Genomic DNA, 21,786 nt, shown 5'->3' on the forward strand with positions numbered 1-21,786 from the left:
TGATTATCTGGTTCCTTTCTTCTTTCCCCAGGTTAGATTTCTTAAAGTAAGTTTTCTTCTCCTTTTTCTCTCTGCTCCTTCTTTATCCTCTGTGATGGAAATATTGGTTCATGTTCTGTTGTCCCGTAAGTCTTGTAACTGTCTTCGCAGTTATTTCATTCTTTTTGCTCCTCTGATGAGTTCCACTGCCTGTTTTTGAAGTGACTGGTCCTTCTGCTTCATCTAGTGTGTTGTTGAACCCTTCTAGTATATTTATCAGTTTTACTTACTGTGTTCTTCAGCTCTTTCACTTCTATCTCTTTTTGAAGTTTCTCACAGTGTTGATCTATCTTTGTTCATCCATGCTGGATTTCTAAAAGCTTTAAGGTGATGCCAGTGTTATGGGTCCAAGGACCACCCTTTGAAGAATAGCAAGACTTGAAGTATTACAATCTCACAATCCTGTTGATATTTGCCTATTGGTGATAGAGTTGGGATGTGCTTCAAGCTATGGATGCCCTTCAAACCTCCACCTTCCACTCCTGTGAGAATGAAAATGGTAATTGTCTCTGACAAGAAAATCCTTTCAGAATAGTGTCATGCAAATATCTATTCTTTCATGTGCCTACCTCTTTAAAGTCTAAAACTAAGACCATTTTCTCAGCTCTAACATCATGGCTTTATGTAATACTTCAACTTTCTTCTTTTAACCTGACATACATTTATGAGGCACCTGTCTTGGGTGGGGAATGTGTTCTATTCAAGCATGTATGAAGGAATGAAACTGAAAACAGCCCCAGAACGTTTGAAATAGAAACATGGCTGGACAACAGGTGCCAGATCATGAGTCATCTTGTATGCTCTAGGAGGAGTTTAGATTTTATTATGAATGCCACCTGGTTGGCTTTTAAAAGATTATATATTTAGCAGCATAGTATTGAGAAATGGCAAGACTGGAGAAAAGAAACTGAATCTACTGGAGAAATGGTGCTAAAAGCAATGAAAGCAATGGAACTGGAGAGATCTCATAGAAGAGATTCTATCAAAGTATGAGACCCATGACTTCAGTAGTGCTTGGATATCACAAAGGAGGAGGAAACGGACACATGTGTAAATGGACTGAACAACTAGGTAGGAAAACAGAAATAAGAGGGTGAATTGGGTAAGAAATTGTTTTTAACATGTTTAATATGTGTAATATCCAATTAGATATTTTCACTCAGCAGTTGGATGTAGATCTGGCCCATAAAAGGGTAGTATAACCCAAGAGGAGGGAAAGCAGGAGATGAAGAAAGGCACAGGCTAGAACCTTTGGGAACACTAATTAATGGGCAGAAACAGGAGCAAGGAAAAGATAATTTAATGAGTAGAAAAAAAATATATTCACAAAAAGTAACAAAGGAGTTTCCAGAAGGGAAAGAAGGATCTAGGTATCAAAATGGATCAGAAAGAACAAACAAGAAAAGGTAAACATTATCTGGTACTCGAGGAAACTTGAGTGACAGTTACTGGCAACCTGTGAAGAGCAGTTTCAGCGTGTCAATGGGCACAAGTCAAATCAGCAGTGAGTAATTTCCAGTTGTAGTCAAGGAACATTAGCAAAATGACTAGATGTACTAGGTAGCCCTAAGTTCCCATTCCCCCATAAAAACATTAAAAACCAACCAGAAACTGGCTGAAATTACCCTAGAGGAGTAAAAGCCCATAATAACCAAGCAAACACTGAAATTAAAATCTACCTTCAAAAAAGCAGGAAATTATATGGCATTCTCATTCATCCTTCCCCACCCTCTCCTCAGCATGGCACAGTCTCAGCCCAAAGGCATCAGCAGTTCATTTCCCTCCCTCGATCCATAAGGAGTACAGAAAAGCCTATCTGCAGTGTTCTAACCTAGCGGGGAACCACCTAAAGGAAGGGTCTCTTCTCAATTAAGATCTCAAGCGGTGGGGAGGCAGCCACTGCTTGTGAAAGCTGAAGGGGGACTACAGACCTGCAGACACCTGGGCCAAGAAATTATAAAGACATGAAATAGACCACCAAAGGCCCTGAGGACATGGGGTGAGATGCCTTAGGAAATAAAGACATTAGGAAGGAGACATATTAAGAAAACTACATGCAAGGCCCAGGCAAGACACATGATCACAGTAAAGACCTGAATATAACCTAAGCTTTCATTGCAGGCTGATGCCTAGGCTCAGAGCACACCCAGCTAATCAATGAAGGAGTGCCCAGGCACAGAGTCTGTGTACAAAAACTGGGAGAGATGTTTTTTCAACTGTTATTTAAGAAGAAAAATTCACAAATATTGGGAAAATACCTTGAAACAAGTGAAAATGCAGGATGCAGAAGACACAGTGCTCAGAGAAAAAGAATGTATTTATAAATGCTTACATTAAAAAAGAAAGACTTCCAAAAACAACCCAACTTCTGGTGTTAAAGAAATAAAACAAAAGCAAACTATTCAAAGCTGCTAGAAGAAAGGAAATAATAAAGACAATAATATCTGTAAATAAAAGAAAAATCAATGAAACCAAAAGTTGGTTCTTCCAGAAGATCTACAAGATGAACCAACTTTTAGCTACATTAAGGGGGGGGGAAAAACAGAAAATTCAAATTATTAAAATCTGAAATAAAAGTGGTAATACATTAGTACTATGAACAGTGGTACACCAACAAACTGAATACCCTAGATGCAACAGACAATTTCCTAGAAACACACAAAATAAGACCACATTGTAAGGAAGTAAAAATACACATAGACCTGTAACTAATAGGGAAATCCAATCAGTAAGAAAAGCCCTGGCCCAGATGTCCTCACTGGTGAATTCTACCTAATATTTAAGAATTTATACCTACATTTATCCCTCCTAAAAATTGAAAGGGAAGGAGTACTAGCACTCCCTAACTGGTTCTGTGAGGCCAGGACTATTCTGATACCAAAGCCAGAGGAAGACAATACAAGAAAACTAACAATAGCAAATGAAGTATAGGGGCATATTAAAAGGATTACAAACCTTCAGGTAGGATTTATTCTTGTAATATAAGGATGGTTCAACATATAATAACCATGATAATACCATTATACCATATTAAAATGATAAAAGGAAAAAAACCACATGATCTCAACGGATTCAGAAAAAGCCTTTGATGAAATTCAAAATTCTTTTGTGATAAAAACTCAAAAAACTAGTAATAAAAAGAAACTACCTCAAAATAATAAACACCATAGGAACACCTGGGTGGCTCAGTCATTAAGCGTCTGCCTTTGGCTCCGGTCCTAATCCTAGGGTTCTGGGATTGAGCCCCACATTGGGCTCCCTGCCCCTGCCTGGCAGGAAGCCTGCTTCTCCCTTCTTCCACTCTCTCTGCTTGCGTTTGCTCTCTCACTGTGTCTCTGTCAAATAAAGAAAATCTTTTAAAATAATAATAATAAACACCATAGATGAAAAACCCACAGCTAAAAAAACCCATAGCTATCATAGTCAATAGAGAAGACTAAAAACTTTCCCTATTAAGATGAGGAAGAAGACAAGAATGCAATGTTCACCACTTCCATTCAACATAGTATTCGAAGTTCAGAGTGATTAGGCAAGAAAAAGAAAAGTCACACAAGTTAGAAAAGAAGTGAAATTATCTCTGTTATAGATGACACAATCTCTTCTGTAAAAACCCTAAAAATCCCAATACCAACACCAGAAGAAACCTCTTGGAGCTAATAAATGAACTCAACAAAGTTGCAAGATACAAAAATCAATAGAAATCAGTTGCATATCTATATATGAATTATGATCTAAAATTATGTATTCCTTATATATTTTATATATAATTTGATATATAGCATGATATATAATATATATACAACATATATTTCAAGTTATATATTTTGTACTTCAGGAAATTAAGAAAATCATACTACTCAGCCATCAAAATGAAATGTTGCCATTTGCAACAACATAGACAGAACTAGAATATATTATGCTAAGTAAAATAAGTTAATCAGAGAAAGACAAATACCATACAGTTTCATCATATATGGAATTTAAGAAACAAAAGAGGTGAACATTCAGGAAGGGGAACAAAAGAGCGGGGGGAACAAATCATGAGAGACTCTTAACTATAGAAAACAGGGTTGATGGAAGGAGGTCTTTGGGGAATGGGATAGATGGACAATAGGTATTAAGGAGGGTATTTGTTTGGATAAGGACTGGGTGGTTATGATGAACCACTGAACTCTACTGCTGAAACCAATGTTGAACTGTATGTCAACTAACCAAAATTTAAAAAAATAAACTTAGCTCTAAAGTGCCAGAAACAAAAAAGAACAGCATTCTACTTATAAACTTAACCAAGGAGGTGAAAGACTTGTACTACAAAACTACAAAACATTACTAAAAGAAATTAAAGACGACCAAAAGAAACGAAAGGACATCCTGTGTTCATGGACTAGAAAACTTATTAAGATGTCAGTATAGCTCAAATTGATCCAGAGATTCAAAATCCCAAGAACTTTATGCAGAAATAAGAAAATCCAACCAAAAATTCAGATGGAGTATCAAGACTGAATATCCAAAAAAAAAAAAAAAATTTTCTTGAAAAAGAACAAAGAGGCTTCACACTTCCTGATACCAAACTTACTACAAAGCTACAGTAATCAAAGCAGTGTAGTTCTGGAATACAGTGCAAGGGAATGGAATAGAGAGCCCAGAAATAAACCTTTGTATATATGACCAGATGAAGTGTGCCAGGATCATTCAATGAGGAAAAATACAGCTTTTCAACAAATGGCGCTGAGAAAACTGGGTAAATACATGCTAGAGAAGAAAGTTGGATCCTTATTTTAATTATGTGCCAAAATTAACTTGAAATGGATCAAAGACTTAAATGTTAGGGTTAAAAGTATAAACTCTAAAAAGAAATGAAGAAGCTTCATAAAACTGGCTTGGCAATGGTTTTTTTGAAAGGACACAAAAAGCACAATTAATCAAATAAAAATTGGATCAACTGGATGTCATCAAAATTGAAAGCTTGTCTTCATCAAAGGATACTATCCCCACAGAATGTGAGAAAATACTTACAAATCATAAATCTGATGAAGGATTAATATCCAAAATATAAAGAAGAGAACTACAATTTAACAAAACACAAAACCTAGAATAAACATTTCTCCAAAGAAGACATACAAATGGACAATACACACATAAAAAGATGTTCAACATCACTAGCAATTAGAGAAATGCAAATTAAAATTATAATGAGATGCCACTTCATTATTTTTAAAAGTAAAATTAAATAACAAGCGTTGGTGGAAATGTGGGAAAATTGGAACTTTATGCACTATTGGTGGTAATGTAAAATGGTACAGCTACTGTAGAAACCAGTGTAGCAGTTTCTCAAAATACTGAACATAGAATTCCATAAGATCCAGCAATTCCACTACTAGATGAACACTCAAAACTACTGAAAGCAAGTATTTGAACAAATATATTTGTACAAATATATGTACACTAATGTTCACAAGTAGCATCACAATAGCCTAAAGGCACAAACAACCAAAAATCCATTGACAGACAGTTGGATAAACAGATGTAGTATATACTTACAATAGAGTATTAGCCAGCCTTTAAAAGGATTGAAATTCTATACATGCTACAATAGAAATGAACCTTAAGAACATTAACTGAAAGCTAGGCACAAGTAAATTACACTCCAGTATCCCTGCTGAACATAGATACAAAGACCCCCAGCAAAATTTTCACCAGCTAAATTCAAAAATATATAAAAAGAATCCTACAGCTTGAGCAGATGCAGTTTACCTCAGATGCAAGGATAGTTCAACATCCACAAATTGATCAATGTGATACATACACCATGTTCAACAAAACGAAGGATAAAAATCATATCTCAATAGATGCAGAAAAACCATCTGACAAAATTCAGTACCCATTCATAATACAAAAAAAAAAAAAAACTTTAAAAAGTAGGTAAAAGGGAACTAGAGGGTATTATGCTTAGTGAAATCAGAGAAAGACAGTTATATGATCTCCCTGATATGAGGAAGTTGAGAGGCAACATGGGAGGCTTGGGGATAGGAAAAGAATAAATGAAACAAGATGGGATTGGGAGGGAGACAAACCATAAGAGACCATTAATCTCACAAAACAAACTGAGGGTTGCCGGGGGGAGGGGGTAGGGAGAGGGTAGCTGGGTCATGGACATTGGGTAGGGTATGTGATATGATGAGTGCTGTGAAGTGTGTAAACCTGGCAATTCACAGACCTGTACCCCTGGGGCTAATAATACATTATATGCTGATTTACAAAAAAATCTTTTAAGTTCATTGGAGGGGGGAAAAATGGGTAAAAGGGGATGTACATCAGCATAATAAAGGCCATATATGACAAGTCCACAGCTAACATCTTCCTCAATGGTACAAAGCTGAAAACTTTTCTTCCAAGATCAGAAACAAGAGAAGGACACCCACTCTCCCCATCTTTAACATAGGATAAGAAGTCCTAGCTAGAACAATTAAGAAATAAAAGGCATCCAAAATTAAAAAAGGAAAAGTAAAAATGACATGCTACTGTGTATAGAAAACCCTAAGGACTCTATCAAAACCTGTTATAATAAGCAAATTCAGTAAGTTGCAGGATACAACATCAACATACAAAAATCGGCACCAAACTATCGAAGAGAAATGAAGAAAACAATCCCAGTTACAATTGCATTAAAATGAAAAATATACCTAGGAATACATTTAACCAAGGAGGTGAGCATTGAAAACTAGAAAACATTTGTGAAAGAATTGAAGATGACACAAATAAATGGAGAGATATTCTGTGCTTATGGATTGGAAGAATGAATATTGATAGAAGGTCCATATTGCCCAAAGCAACATACAGATGAAATGCAATCCCTATCAAAATTCCAATGGCATTTTTCACAGAACTAGAACAAATAATCCTAAAATTTCTAAGGAACTACAAAACAAAACAAATAGCCAAAACAATCTTAAGACAAAAAAGCTGGAGGGCCCATGATCCCTAATTTCAAACTCGATTAAAAAACTACAGGCAATGGGGGGCCTGGGTGGCTCAGTTGTTTAAATGGCCGTCCAGAGTCCTGGGATCAAGCCCTACATCAGACTCCCTGCCCAGCTGGGAGTCTGCTTCTCTTTCTGACCCTCCCCCATCTTGTACTCTCTCTCTCTCTCTCTCTCTCAAATAAATGAAAAAGAAAAAAAGCTAATCAAAACAGTATACAGTGTTGGCATAAAAACAGACATTGATCAATTGCACAAAACAGAAACCCAGAATTAAACTGCTATATATATGGTCAACAAGTTTTCTACAAAGACAGAAGAATAGGTGGTAAGGAAAGGACAGTCTCTAATAAATAAGGTTGGGAAAACTAGGCAGCCACATACAAAAGAAGGAAAATTAACCACAATCTTACCCCATACACAAAAATTAACTCATGGATTAAAGACTTGAACATCTGAAACCATAAAACTCTTATCACAAAACATAAGCAGGTGCACCTGGGTGGCTCAGTCGGTTAAGCATCTGACTCTAGATTTCGGCTAAGGTCATGACCTCAATGTCATGAGATCAAACCCTGTGTTGGACTTCACACTGAGCGTGGAGCCTACTTGAGATTCTCTCTCTCTCTCCCTCTGCCCCTCCCCCCATTTGTGCTCTTTCTCTCTCAAAAAAAAAAAAAATAGGTAATAAGGACCTTTGGTATAAGCATTACTGGTTTTCTTTTTTAATCTGACATGAAAAGCAAAAACTACAAGAGCAAAAATAAGCAATACAACATCATACTAAAAGCTTCTATACAGCAAAGGAAAGCATCAACAAAATAAAAAGGCAAGCTACTGAATGGGAGAAAATATTTGCTAATCGTAAATCTAATAAGGAGCTACTATCCAAAATAAATAATGAGGGGGACCTGGGTGGCTCAATTGGTTAAGCAACTGCCTTCAGCTCAGGTCATGATCCTAGAGTCCCAGGATTAAGTCCTGCATTGGGCTCCCAGTTCAGCAAGGAGTCTGCTTCTCCCTCAGACTCTCTCCCCTTTCACACTGTCTCACTCACGCTCTCTCTCTCTCTCTCAAATAAATAAAACCTTTAAGATCTATGTGTGTGTGTGTGTGTGTGTGTGTGTGTGTGTGTGTGTATCTTTATATAAGGAATTCATGCGACTCAATAGCAAAAAAAAAAAAAAAATTTTAATGTGTGGAAGATCTGGATAGATATTTTTCCCAAAAGATATATAGATGGTCAACAGGTACATGAAAATGCATCTTAGTACATAATCACTACTTGTCAAGAAAATGCAAATCAAAACCACAATGAGCTATTACTTCACATCTGTTAAAATGGTTATCATCAAAAAGACAAGAGCGGGGTACCTGGGTGGCTCAGTGAGTTAAGCCGCTGCCTTCAGCTCAGGTCATGATCTCAGGGTCCTGGGATCGAGTCCCGCATCGGGCTCTCTGCTCAGCAGGGAGCCTGCTTCTCTCTCTCTCTCTCTGCCTGCCTCTCCGTCTACTTGTGATCTCTCTCTGTCAAATAAATAAAATCTTTAAAAAAATAAAAATAAAAAAATAAAAATTTTTTTAAAAAGACAACAGCTGTTGGCAAGGATATGGAGAAAAGATAACTCCTGTACACTGTTGGTGGGAATGTAAATTGATGCAGTCACTATGGAAAACAGCAGGGTTATTCCTCAAAAAATGGACGACAGACCTGCCATATGAACCAGCAATTCCACTTCTGGGTAGAATTTATCCAAAGAAAATGAAAATGCTAACTCAAAAAGACATATGTACCACCATATTCACTGCATTATTTATAACAAACATGCACACAATCTACATGGCCATCAGTGGATGAATGGATAGAATAAGTGTGATATATAGAGATAATATGTACCATGGATGCTATTTCATGTATGCGTATATATATATATATATGTACATATATCATAGATTATTATTCAACCATAAAGAATGAAATATTGCCATTTGTGATAACATAAACGGATCTTGAGGGCATTAGGCTCAATGAAAGAAGATACATACCATATGCTTTCTCCTACATGTGGAATCTAAGACACACAGAATAGATAGTAGTTGCAAGAAGCAGGGAATTAGAGGGTGAGAGAAATGGTTGAAGGGGGTCAAAAATAAAAAAAATTTTGTGAAAGATTTCTGCTTATCATTTTGAAGGTGAACACCTCCCCCATGGACCCCTGGAGCCCAAAGATCCCCCAAGAGCTTTTTTTCTAAAGTGACCTGTCAGGGCTGGCTGTCCACTTACTCTACTCAAGTAGCAGACGCTGGCTAAGGGCCCGCTGCTGTCTCGCTTATGAGGACACTGTTAGGCAGGCGGGGTGTTTCCTGTGACGGTCGGGCCCTGGTGACTCTGGGAGAAGCTTAGCCACCGCGAGCAGCAAAAGGCCCTGAGCAGGGATTGACTACACATACCTAAGTCTACTTCCATTTAACCGCACTGGGTCTAACCTGGAAACAATGAAGCCGAAGAAAGCAAAGAAATGATGGGACTGGCTAATCTGAATGAATTTAGCAAGAAAATAACTAACCACAATGCCCCATGGACTGAAGGGGCACCTGGAGGGCTTTCTGCCTGAAAGCTGACCACACCACGTTCTTAGTGCTTTCTGCCAAGACCCCTTTGATGGGGTTCATCTGGGAAGGGAGCGCACGTGCTCTGACTGGCTCTACACGACCATTAGCCGTTTGCTAACAGAATGCTTACTGACCACAGGAGAGCTAACCATTAATGCCATGGCACAAAGAAAAGAAAGCATGCCAGTGAACGTCCTTTAGGTGACACACAGAAGGGTAAGACAAATGATGGGAAGGCCCCAGACAAAACGCGCTCAGGGATTCTGTGTCCCCCCCGCAGCCCGAGCATTGCACCCTCCACCCCCCTTGCCACCCTTACCTTGGCTAACATACATGTCACCTTCTTCTGCTTCCCAGTGCAACGGGCCCTGCATCGGGCCTCACCTAGCCGTGCAACACAGACAAGTGTTCTGCCAGACACGGGATGGCATCACCTTACCATCGGAGCAGTGCAGCGCCCTTCCGAGGTAGGAGAAAGCCGCAGACCTCCATTCCCCAGGCGCTGTGTCAACAGCATGGAAAGACAGTGTCGGGAGGACGTTTCTCCTCCAGCATCCCATGGTCCGCATGGTCAGACGCCCTGCCCTTTCACCTCGCTCTCCCTGGGGCCCCTGTTCTCCCAAGAGATAGATGGCCCCGGGGCGGCCTTGCACTTACTTAATGGACCAGGCTGGCCTTCTCCTTTTGGAGATAAAGAGCATAGAGGGTGCTGTTCCCCTGGGGTTGGCCTGATGCTGCAGGAGATCTGCACTAGCCCTGGGATGGGCAGGAAGTGAGGCCCACATGGGGATCACCAGACCTCAAGGGCTCCAGTAGCCCCTCATGTTTGTTGGCCCCCCAACAGAAGTTAGGCTAAAATGAGGATGCTGGTCTCTGGGTCTAAAAACATTCCCATCCAGGGGGAGGAGTCAAGATGGCGGAGAAGTAGCAAGCTGAGACTGCTTCAGCTAGCCAGAGATCAGCTAGATAGCTTATCTAAAGATTGCAAACACCTAAAAATCCATCGGCAGATCGAAGAGAAGAAGAACAGCAATTCTGGAAACAGAAAAACAACCACTTTCTGAAAGGTAGGACCGGCGGAGAAGTGAATCCAAAGCGACGGGAAGATAGACCCCGGGGGGAGGGGCCGGCTCCCGGCAAGCGGCGGAGCAACCGCGCACAAAATCAGGACTTTTAAAAGTCTGTTCCGCTGAGGGACATCGCTCCAGAGGCTAAACCGGGGCGAAGCCCACGCGGGGTCAGCGTGGCCTCAGGTCCCGCAGGGTCACAGAAGGATCGGGGGTGTCTGAGCTTGCGGGTATTGGAACGGGAAAGCCGGCTGCAGAGACAGAGCCGACAGTAAGCTCAGAGCTCGGTGTTACCTTGAACCGGTCGCAGGCTCGGTGATCTCGGAGCGCGGCCGGAGGTCAGGCAGATGGGAGTAACTGGGCGCTGTTCTCTGAGGGCGCACTGAGGAGTGGGGCCCTGGGCTCTCGGTTCCTCCGGGCCGGAGACCAGGAGGCCGCCATTTGTATTCCGGTCCTCCGGAACTCTACGGAAAGCGCTCAGGGAACAAAAGCTCCTGAAAGCAAACCTGAGCGGATTACTCACCCCGGCCCCGGGTAAGGGCGGTGTAATTCCGCCTGGGGCAAAGACACTTGAGAATCACTACAACAGGCCCCTACCCCAGAAGATCAACAAGAAATCCAGCCGAGACCAAGTTCACCTACCAAGGAGTGCGGTTTCAATACCAAGGAGAGCAGCAGAATTCCAGAGGAGGAGAAAGCCAAGCACGGAACTCATGGCTTTTTTCCTGTGATTTTTTTTTAGTCTTGCAGTTAATTTAATTTTTTCTTTTTCATTTTTTTTTTTCTTTTTCTTCTCGCCTTCGGGTAAAATTTTTTTTTTAACTGTTACCTTTTTCTTTTTTAACGATTTTTTACTAGTTTATCTAATATATATATATTTTTTTATTTTTTACATTTTTCTCAGGTGTTTTCTTTTTTTAAAAAAATTTTTTTTTCTCTTCTTTTTTTTTTTCTTTCTTTCTTTTTGAACCTCTTTTTATTCCCTTTCTCCCCACTCACGATTTTGGATTTCTTCTAATTTAGTTAAAGCATATTTTCCTGGGGTTGTTGCCACCCTTTTAGTATTTTACTTGCCCCTTCATTTACTCTTATCTGGCCAAAATGACAAGACGTAAAAATTCAACGCAAAAAAAAGAACAAGAGGCAGTACCGAAGGCTAGGGACCTAATCAATACAGACATCGATAATATGTCAGATCTAGAGTTCAGAATGACAATTCTCAAGGTTCTAGCTGGGCTCGAAAAAGGCATGGAATATATTAGAGAAACCCTCTCGAGAGATATAAAAGCCCTTTCTGGAGAAATAAAAGAACTAAAATCTAACCAAGTTGAAATCAAAAAAGCTATTAATGAGGTGCAATCAAAAATGGAGGCTCTAACTGCTAGGATAAATGAGGCAGAAGAAAGAATTAGTGATATAGAAGACCAAATGACAGAGAATAAAGAAGCTGAGCAAAAGAGGGACAAACAGCTACTGGACCACGAGGGGAGAATTCGAGAATTAAGTGACACCATAAGACGAAACAACATTAGAATAATTGGGATTCCAGAAGAAGAAGAAAGAGAGAGGGGAGCAGAAGGTATACTGGAGAGAATTATTGGGGAGAATTTCCCCAATATGGCAAAGGGAACGAGCATCAAAATTCAGGAGGTTCAGAGAACGCCCCTCAAAATCAATAAGAATAGGCCCACACCCCGTCACCTAATAGTAAAATTTACAAGTCTCAGTGAGAAAGACAAAATCCTGAAAGCAGCCCGGGAAAAGAAGTCTGTAACATACAATGGTAAAAATATTAGATTGGCAGCTGACTTATCCACAGAGACCTGGCAGGCCAGAAAGAGCTGGCATGATATTTTTAGAGCACTAAACGAGAAAAACATGCAGCCCAGAATACTATATCCAGCTAGGCTATCATTGAAAATAGAAGGAGAGATTAAAAGCTTCCAGGACAAACAACAACTGAAAGAATTTGCAAATACCAAACCAGCTCTACAGGAAATATTGAAAGGGGTCCTCTAAGCAAAGAGAGAGGCTACAAGTGGTAGATCAGAAAGGAACAGAGACCATATACAATAACAGTCACCTTACAGGCAATACAATGGCACTAAATTCATATCTCTCAATAGTTACCCTGAATGTGAATGGGCTAAATGCCCCTGTCAAAAGACACAGGGTATCAGAATGGATAAAAAAACAAAACCCATCTATATGTTGCCTCCAAGAAACTCATTTTAAGCCCGAAGACACCTCCAGATTTAAAGTGAGGGGGTGGAAAAGAATTTACCATGCTAATGGACATCAGAAGAAAGCAGGAGTGGCAATCCTTATATCAGACCAATTAGATTTTAAGCCAAAGACTATAATAAGAGATGAGGAAGGACACTATATCATTCTCAAAGGGTCTGTCCAACAAGAAGATTTAACAATTTTAAATATCTATGCCCCCAACGTGGGAGCAGCCAACTATATAAACCAATTAATAACAAAATCAAAGAAACACATCAACAACAATACAATAATAGTAGGGGACTTTAACACTCCCCTCACTGAAATGGACAGGTCATCCAAGCAAAAGATCAGCAAGGAAATAAAGGCCTTAAACGACACACTGGACCAGATGGACATCACAGATATATTCAGAACATTTCATCCCAAAGCAACAGAATACACATTCTTCTCTAGTGCACATGGAACATTCTCCAGAATAGATCACATCCTCGGTCCTAAATCAGGACTCAACCGGTATCAAAAGATTGGGATCATTCCCTGCATATTTTCAGACCACAATGCTCTAAAGCTAGAACTCAACCACAAAAGAAAGTTTGGAAAGAACCCAAATACATGGAGACTAAACAGTATCCTTCTAAAGAATGAATGGGTCAACCGGGAAATTAAAGAAGAATTGAAAAAAATCATGGAAACAAATGATAATGAAAATACAACGGTTCAAAATCTGTGGGACACAATAAAGGCAGTCCTGAGAGGAAAATATATAGCGGTACAAGCCTTTCTCAAGAAACAAGAAAGGTCTCAGGTACACAACCTAACCCTACACCTAAAGGAGCTGGAGAAAGAACAAGAAAGAAACCCTAAGCCCAGCAGGAGAAGAGAAATCATAAAGATCAGAGCAGAAATCAATGAAATAGAAACCAAAAAAACAATAGAACAAATCAACGAAAGTAGGAGCTGGTTCTTTGAAAGAATTAATAAAATTGATAAACCCCTGGCCCGACTTATCAAAAAGAAAAGAGAAAGGACCCAAATAAATAAAATCATGAATGAAAGAGGAGAGATCACAACTAACACCAAAGAAATACAAACTATTATAAGAACATACTATGAGCAACTCTATGGCAATAAATTTGACAATCTGGAAGAAATGGATGCATTCCTAGAAACATATAAACTACCACAACTGAACCAGGAAGAAATAGAAAGCCTGAACAGACCCATAACCAGTAAGGAGATTGAAACAGTCATTAAAAATCTCCAAACAAACAAAAGCCCAGGGCCAGATGGCTTCCCGGGGGAATTCTACCAAACATTTAAAGAAGAACTAATTCCTATTCTCCTGAAACTGTTCCAAAAAATAGAAATGGAAGGAAAACTTCCAAACTCATTTTATGAGGCCAGCATCACCTTGATCCCAAAACCAGACAAGGATCCCACCAAAAAAGAGAGCTATAGACCGATATCCTTGATGAACACAGATGCTAAAATACTCAACAAAATACTAGCCAATAGGATTCAACAGTACATTAAAAAGATTATTCACCACGACCAAGTGGGATTTATTCCAGGGCTGCAAGGTTGGTTCAACATCCGCAAATCAGTCAATGTGATACAACACATCAATAAAAGAAAGAACAAGAACCATATGATACTTTCAATAGATGCTGAAAAAGCATTTGACAAAGTACAGCATCCCTTCCTGATCAAAACTCTTCAAAGTGTAGGGATAGAGGGCACATACCTCAATATCATCAAAGCCATCTATGAAAAACCCACCGCAAATATCATTCTCAATGGAGAAAAACTGAAAGCTTTTCCACTAAGGTCAGGAACACGGCAGGGATGTCCATTATCACCACTGCTATTCAACATAGTACTAGAGGTCCTAGCCTCAGCAATCAGACAACAAAAGGAAATTAAAGGCATCCAAATCGGCAAAGAAGAAGTCAAATTATCACTCTTCGCAGATGATATGATACTATATGTGGAAAACCCAAAAGACTCCACTCCAAAACTGCTAGAACTTATACAGGAATTCAGTAAAGTGTCAGGATATAAAATCAATGCACAGAAATCAGTTGCATTTCTCTACACCAACAGCAATACAGAAGAAAGAGATATTAAGGAGTCAATCCCATTTACAATTGCATCCAAAACCATAAGATACCTAGGAATAAACCTAACCAAAGAGACACAGAATCTATACTCAGAAAACTATAAAGTACTCATGAAAGAAATTGAGGAAGACACAAAGAAATGGAAAAATGTTCCATGCTCCTGGATTGGAAGAATAAATATTGTGAAAATGTCTATGCTACCTAAAGCAATCTACACATTTAATGCAATTCCTATCAAAGTACCATCCATCTTTTTCAAAGAAATGGAACAAATAATGCTAAAATTTATATGGAACCAGAAAAGACCTCGAATAGCCAAAGGGATATTGAAAAAGAAAGCCAACGTTGGTGGCATCACAATTCCGGACTTCAAGCTCTATTACAAAGCTGTCATCATCAAGACAGCATGGTACTGGCACAAAAACAGACACATAGATCAATGGAACAGAATAGAGAGCCCAGAAATAGACCCTCAAATCTATGGTCAACTCATCTTCGACAAAGCAGGAAAGAATGTCCAATGGAAAAAAGACAGCCACTTCAATAAATGGTGCTGGGAAAATTGGACAGCCACATGTAGAAAAATGAAATTGGACCATTTCCTTACACCACACACGAAAATAGACTCGAAATGGATGAAGGACCTCAATGTGCGAAAGGAATCCATCAAAATCCTTGAGGAGAACACAGGCAGCAACCTCTTCGACCTCAGCCACAGCAACATCTTCCTAGGAACAACGCAAAAGGCAAGGGAAGCAAGGGAAAAAATGAACTATTGGGATTTCATCAAGATCAAAAGCTTTTGCACAGCAAAGGAAACAGTTAATAAAATCAAAAGACAACTGACAGAATGGGAGAAAATATTTGCAAACGACATATCAGATAAAGGACTAGTGTCCAGAATCTATAAAGAACTTAGCAAACTCAACACCCAAAGAACAAATAATCCAATCAAGAAATGGGCAGAGGACATGAACAGACATTTCTGCAAAGAAGACATCCAGATGGCCAACAGACACATGAAAAAGTGCTCCATATCACTCGGCATCAGGGAAATACAAATCAAAACCACAATGAGATATCACCTCACACCAGTCAGAATGGCTAAAATCAACAAGTCAGGAAATGACAGATGCTGGCGAGGATGTGGAGAAAGGGGAACCCTCCTACACTGTTGGTGGGAATGCAAGCTGGTGCAGCCACTCTGGAAAACAGCATGGAGGCTCCTCAGAATGTTGAAAATAAAACTGCCCTATGACCCAGCAATTGCACTATTGGGTATTTACCCTAAAGATACAAATGTAATGATCCAAAGGGGCACATGCACCCGAATGTTTATAGCAGCAATGTCCACAATAGCCAAACTATGGAAAGAACCTAGATGTCCATCCACAGATGAATGGATCAAGAAGATGTGGTATATATACACAATGGAATACTATGCAGCCATCAAAAGAAATGAAATCTTGCCATTTGCGACAACATGGATGGAACTAGAGCGTATCATGCTTAGCGAAATAAGTCAAGCAGAGAAAGACAACTATCATATGATCTCCCTGATATGAGGAAGTGGTGATGCAACATGGAGGCTTAAGTGGGTAGGAGAAGAATAAATGAAACAAGATGGGATTGGGAGGGAGACAAACCATAAGTGACTCTTAATCTCACAAAACAAACTGAGGGTTGCTGGGGGGAGGGGGTTTGGGAGAAGGGGGTGGGATTATGGACATTGGGGAGGGTATGTGCTTTGGTGAGTGCTGTGAAGTGTGTAAACCTGGTGATTCACAGACCTGTACCCCTGGGGATAAAAATATATGTTTATAAAAACATTCCCATCCAGTCCCTGCTCCTAGTCCTACTGGCCTGTGGATGTTCCCTTGGGGTGAGGGCTTACAATCCCCACCAAGCCCCTTCCTCTGTCAGCCCGAATCCTGGGCCATGCAGTGATACAGACTTCACAGAGCTGAGTACGAGGCCCAGTGAGAGCCAACGTCCTTTTGAGATCCTACAGCCACTCACCCATAGAGATCAGAACCCACCTCTACTAGCTCCAGAGGCCTGAAGGGCTGCCCAGCCTTCCCGGATCCCACCCCTGCTGCCGCAGACCCTAACCCTGCCCCCCACCTCCCACAGGCCCGTGAGCACCCAGAACTGCTGGTCAGAAGCCTGCAGCGTACACTGGAGGGTCAGCCTGTGGAGCCTGTGCACGGCGACGTGCGGCAACTACGGCTTCCAGGCCCGGCGCGTGGAGTGCGTGCATGCCCGCACCAACAAGGCCGTGCCCGAGCACCTGTGCTCCTGGGGGCCCCGGCCGGCCAACTGGCAGCGTTGCAACATCACCCCATGCGAAAACAGTACGTGCCAACCCCAAAGAGCCTGCGGCCCATTCCCCAAAGGGCATGGGGGGACAAAGAGCCTGCCTGGGGACCAAACCTGAGCCTAGGGCCCACAATCAGGTTTCCCAGGGACAGTGAGCTGGAGCCAGAGTTGGGTCTTTTCATAAGGGTGCCTGAGAGCAAACTATGATGTGTGCAAGGATGTTTGCACTCATGTCTGGGCCATAAAAGTTGGCCGAGTCTGCCCCCCAGGGCACCGAGCCAAGCCAGGGGATCGTGGCTCTGCACAAAGCCAGGTGCTATTGGCCCAGTGCTAGATGAAATCAGCCTCCAGCTTACCTGCAGTAGCTTGGCAGGTACCCAGAGAGGACAAGCAGACAGGGCATCCCCAAGGGGCCAGGCTACTAGACAGAAGTATTGTCCGCGCAAGGAGAGCGCGCCAAGCGCCGCCTGCCATCTGGCCTGCACCCGTCAAAACTCTGCTTCCGGCAGAACAAGAAGCAGCCACGCTCCCTCCCCCCTCCCACCCCAAGGGGGCCCACTGCAAGGGGGCCCCACCCCTCGAGATCGGATACTCCTTCACTCCCCCATTCCTCAAGTTTGGATTCTCCTCTGCCCAACATTGGCATTTGTATCCAGTTGGGTATTCTTTCTTCCTCTGGACCCGAAACAAACTGGAGGTGGGACAAAGGGAAGGGATGAAGACAAAGTAGGAGGCAAAGAAGAAGAAATTTTAGAACGTGGCCATCCAGGTGTCTCCCAAACGGGGCCTCTCCGAGCATCAGGTCGCCAGGGCTGAGGCAGATACCCCATGGGCACGCTGTCCCTTGCTTATACACCAAGGAGAGGTGATCTTTGTTCTCTGGGTGGCGCTGACCCATCTGTGGGCCAAGAGCTCACCACCATCTATACTAACATTCAGTCTAAGTAGTTCAGACTGTGTTAGTCACAGAGGTCCACCCCCCAAATCAGCACCAATATTTAAGGTCCATCTCATTTAGAGCTAGCATGCCACAGTGCTCAGGTCAGGCACCGTCAGGGGAAGGAGGAGAGAGGCTTAGATGGACAGGGTAAGGAAATAGAGGGGGCGCCCCCATCAGCCAGCCCACCATGGCACCCCGGGGGCAGCCTGGGAGGCACGTGACTGAGTTCCACCAACGCAGGACGAGCCTCCAGGTGCCAGACAGCAGTGGTCCCTCCTGCCCAGGAGCCCACTGCCCAAGGCAGACCCCAGCGAGCTCCCTGGGCCCCAGGTCTTGGGCTCTGTTTCACATCTTGCTTCTGTCCCCTTCCCAGTGGAATGCAGGGACACCACGAGGTACTGCGAGAAGGTGAAGCAGCTGAAACTCTGCCAGCTCAGCCAGTTCAAATCTCGCTGCTGTGGGACCTGTGGCAAAGCGTGAAGATGGGGCCCAGGGCGGAACCCCACCCTGGCCACACAGAGGACTCATGCCACCACCTTGGACAGAACTGAAGCTTTCTTTGTTTATTTATTTATTGCCCTCTCCCCATCCCCACCACACACACCCTCGTCTGACCTCCTCTCCCACCCCAGACAGGAGGACCTCAGCATGTCCTCTCTCTCAGTTAGCTGGAGACAGGATGTCAGGGCAAGACCAGGAAAAGGGTCTAAAGGAGGTCACAGAGCAGACGCCTTCCCCACCGTGGGTCCCAGACAGACCCTGGAAGAGGCCGGCACAGCTCCTGAGGACAGCAAGGAGTCAGGGCCAAGAGCAGATGAGAGACGGGAGGGAAGGTGACAGCATTTGTAAAGCCTTGATACGGACTTCAGATCACCAACTGTGTCTCCCCTGGCAGCATGCTGTCACCCCAGGAGTATGCTGCTGCTCTGTGTCCTCCTCTGCCTTGGGAAGAGCAAGCAGGAAGGGGAGGACACTGTCCAGAAGAACCCAGGCCAGAACTCAGCGCTTCTGGTGGGGAGCCGTGAGAACTCAAAGCACCAATACACAGCAGTCAGGAGGAGACCATCCAGGGGGGGCTACAGCACACGTGAGGCCAAACACAAAGTGGGGGGAAGGGTACAGAAGCCAAAAGAAGCCTGTGCACGGTCCTCAGTGGGGCAGTGCAGGTAGGAGAAGGGAAGGGACACTCTGAACTCTGCTGCCCTCCTAGAGGGCACAGACCCTGGGGGCCCACGCCATGCAGTAGGACACATACCCTCCCCCTTGCACTGGAGGGGAGTCTACACTCCCCGTGCCATCTCAGCGAACATGGCGGCCTCTACACCTGGAGAGAAGCTAGTGGGACCTCAGGCTCTGGTTTTGCAGGCAGGACAGCCCTGGCATCTCTGCCTAAATCACAAGTCCCACACCACCACCGCCCCAACCCAGGATCAACTGCAGACATGCGCCCAGGGCGTTTTGGGCGTGAATAGTCTGGGTTTTCTGCCTAGATGGCCGATGCTGCTCCACTTAAGGGACTGGGGTCAGTATGTCAGAGAGGACCCACCAGGTCACGAGAGCCACTTCCAGAGCTGGCCAGACATGGGGTGGGACAGCTGGCTTTGTGCGAGCCGTTCCAGGAGCACGATGAGAGCTCCCCTCTGGTTTACACAGCAGCTTGAGGCAGGGGGACAGGGTGTGGTGGCAAAGCCGTAGGATAACTAAAGCTTGTAGGAGGGTCCTCAAAGGCTTTTCAACCTGTTCCCCCGATGCAATGAAATGCTACGAACCTTATGAAAATGAATTACCACCCATTTTAGGAATTCATAAGCAAGGCAGCAAACACCCTTCCATAAATGCCCATCAGCTACATTTAAATGGCTGTAGATAGTCTTGTGGCAAACCTGAAATTCTGGGACTATTTGGCAAATTGCTTTCAGCAGAGGGGCTTTGGCCACCTCCCCCTGCTGGCCACCATCACTCAACCCTCAGATCAGCCATCCCACCCCCCACATACAGACTTGTAAAATGCCACTCGGCCCCAAGGCCACCCCTGATACCAGGGCACCTGGAAGTCAGAGACAGGGCAGTGGGGAGGTGGGGTGTAAGACAATATTAAGCTGTGCTCTCCACAGGGGAGCTATGGATAATTAATGTGGGTCTCTTTCTTCCTCACCACGATGGGCTCTAAGAAATCATGTTACTAAAAATCAGTGTCCTGTTTATTTAAAATAAAAGAGAATGTTTTCTATGTCTGTATATCTTTTGTGAATATTTATTAGGATTTCTTGTATAAAAAAAAGTGCAATATTAATAATTGTACATTGTCATCCCAAAAAAAAGTATTTGGCAGACTTTTTATTAACTTCCTGCAGTTGTGTTCCTGTAATTACTCAGTGGTAATTATTGTATTGTTCCTATTTTTAATAGAACCTGATGTTTAACTCCAGGTCCATTCACTGTGTACAGAATTCATTGTAAAGCTAACATGGGATGACAGGGCAGTAAGAGGGGATTCACTTGTGACTCAATAGTTACGCACGGAACGAAGAAGACCAATTCCGTACTATTAACTGACGTGGTTGGTGATTTCTAGTTCAAAAGCTATGGAAAACCAGTGGCCGATATTTACGTTTCCTAAATGGCAGGTGTCCTCCTTTGCCTCGTGTCAGGCTGCAGCAGCTGGAGTGGGTTTCAGAGTGAGCCTGGAGGACCCAGGTTTGGGGTGGGAAGTAGCGAGCTCCTTGCATGAGATGAATGTACATTTACTGTTTGTTCTGTGAATCGTGACTCAGCAGCAGCACAAGGTGATTAGAGCGGCTGAATAATGTGGAAGGAGGCACTTCCTCCTCTAAAACACAAAACTGTATTTATATTTTTTTGTACAGATAATACAGCTTATTTATTTAAAACTGGTCGTCTGAGTCTCTGTTAAGCCCAGCCTTCCCTGTCTTATTCTACACAGGGGGTGAGGGTGGTTCCCAGCCACTTACGAGGACTTGGCTGACATGGAAGACTTAACGGTTTTCAGCTCTGCCTGGGAAGCTGGGGGTCCATGCCCGAAGGGCCAGATCTGTAAGTCAACCCAAAGGAGCTACATCTGTGGACATGCACATATTCAGGCTTAGTACTGTCCTTGACAATCATCTCATTTACAGCCCTGCACAGTGGGAAGATGGGAGCCCCAGGACCTTTCAAAAGAAGACCTGGAATCTCTGGAGGCAGGTACAGACTTGAGTGCAGGGATATGCAGAGTCTGATGTAACCGTGTGCTGAAATTCTGGATGGACACCCTTAGTAGGACTGACATTTACAGATCATCACTACATGTCATCCTCCCATGAGCCCTAGGACCATCCACTTGTATATAGGTAGATAGAGGCCCAGAGAAGGCTGGGGTCAACCAGCGGGTGGAACAGGGATCAACCTCCTAGAAGCCTGGCTTTTTAGCCAGAGCCATTTTCCCACCCGCTCTGCCAGCAATGGCTCCCATGCATAGG

At 42.8% G+C, this 21,786-nt stretch overlaps 1 protein-coding gene across 2 annotated transcripts in view; it reads left to right on the plus strand.

Annotated features, from left to right (window-relative positions):
• The window catches only part of LOC309846444 (ADAMTS-like protein 1), a 393,439-nt gene extending 372,241 nt beyond the window's left edge, over positions 1-21,198 (plus strand). For both annotated transcript variants that reach the window (XM_082695353.1, XM_082695354.1), the window contains 3 exons: positions 9,990-10,099; positions 17,182-17,402; positions 18,681-21,198. In XM_082695353.1, the coding sequence (XP_082551479.1) occupies positions 9,990-10,099; positions 17,182-17,402; positions 18,681-18,787 (438 nt within the window). In that variant the 3' untranslated portion in view covers positions 18,788-21,198. The remainder of the gene's footprint in view (positions 1-9,989; positions 10,100-17,181; positions 17,403-18,680) is intronic.
• Positions 21,199-21,786: the final 588 nt, after the last annotated feature.

The sequence above is a fragment of the Mustela nivalis genome, assembly GCF_964662115.1.
Source record: "Mustela nivalis genome assembly, chromosome: 13".
Lineage (NCBI taxonomy): Eukaryota > Metazoa > Chordata > Mammalia > Carnivora > Mustelidae > Mustela > Mustela nivalis.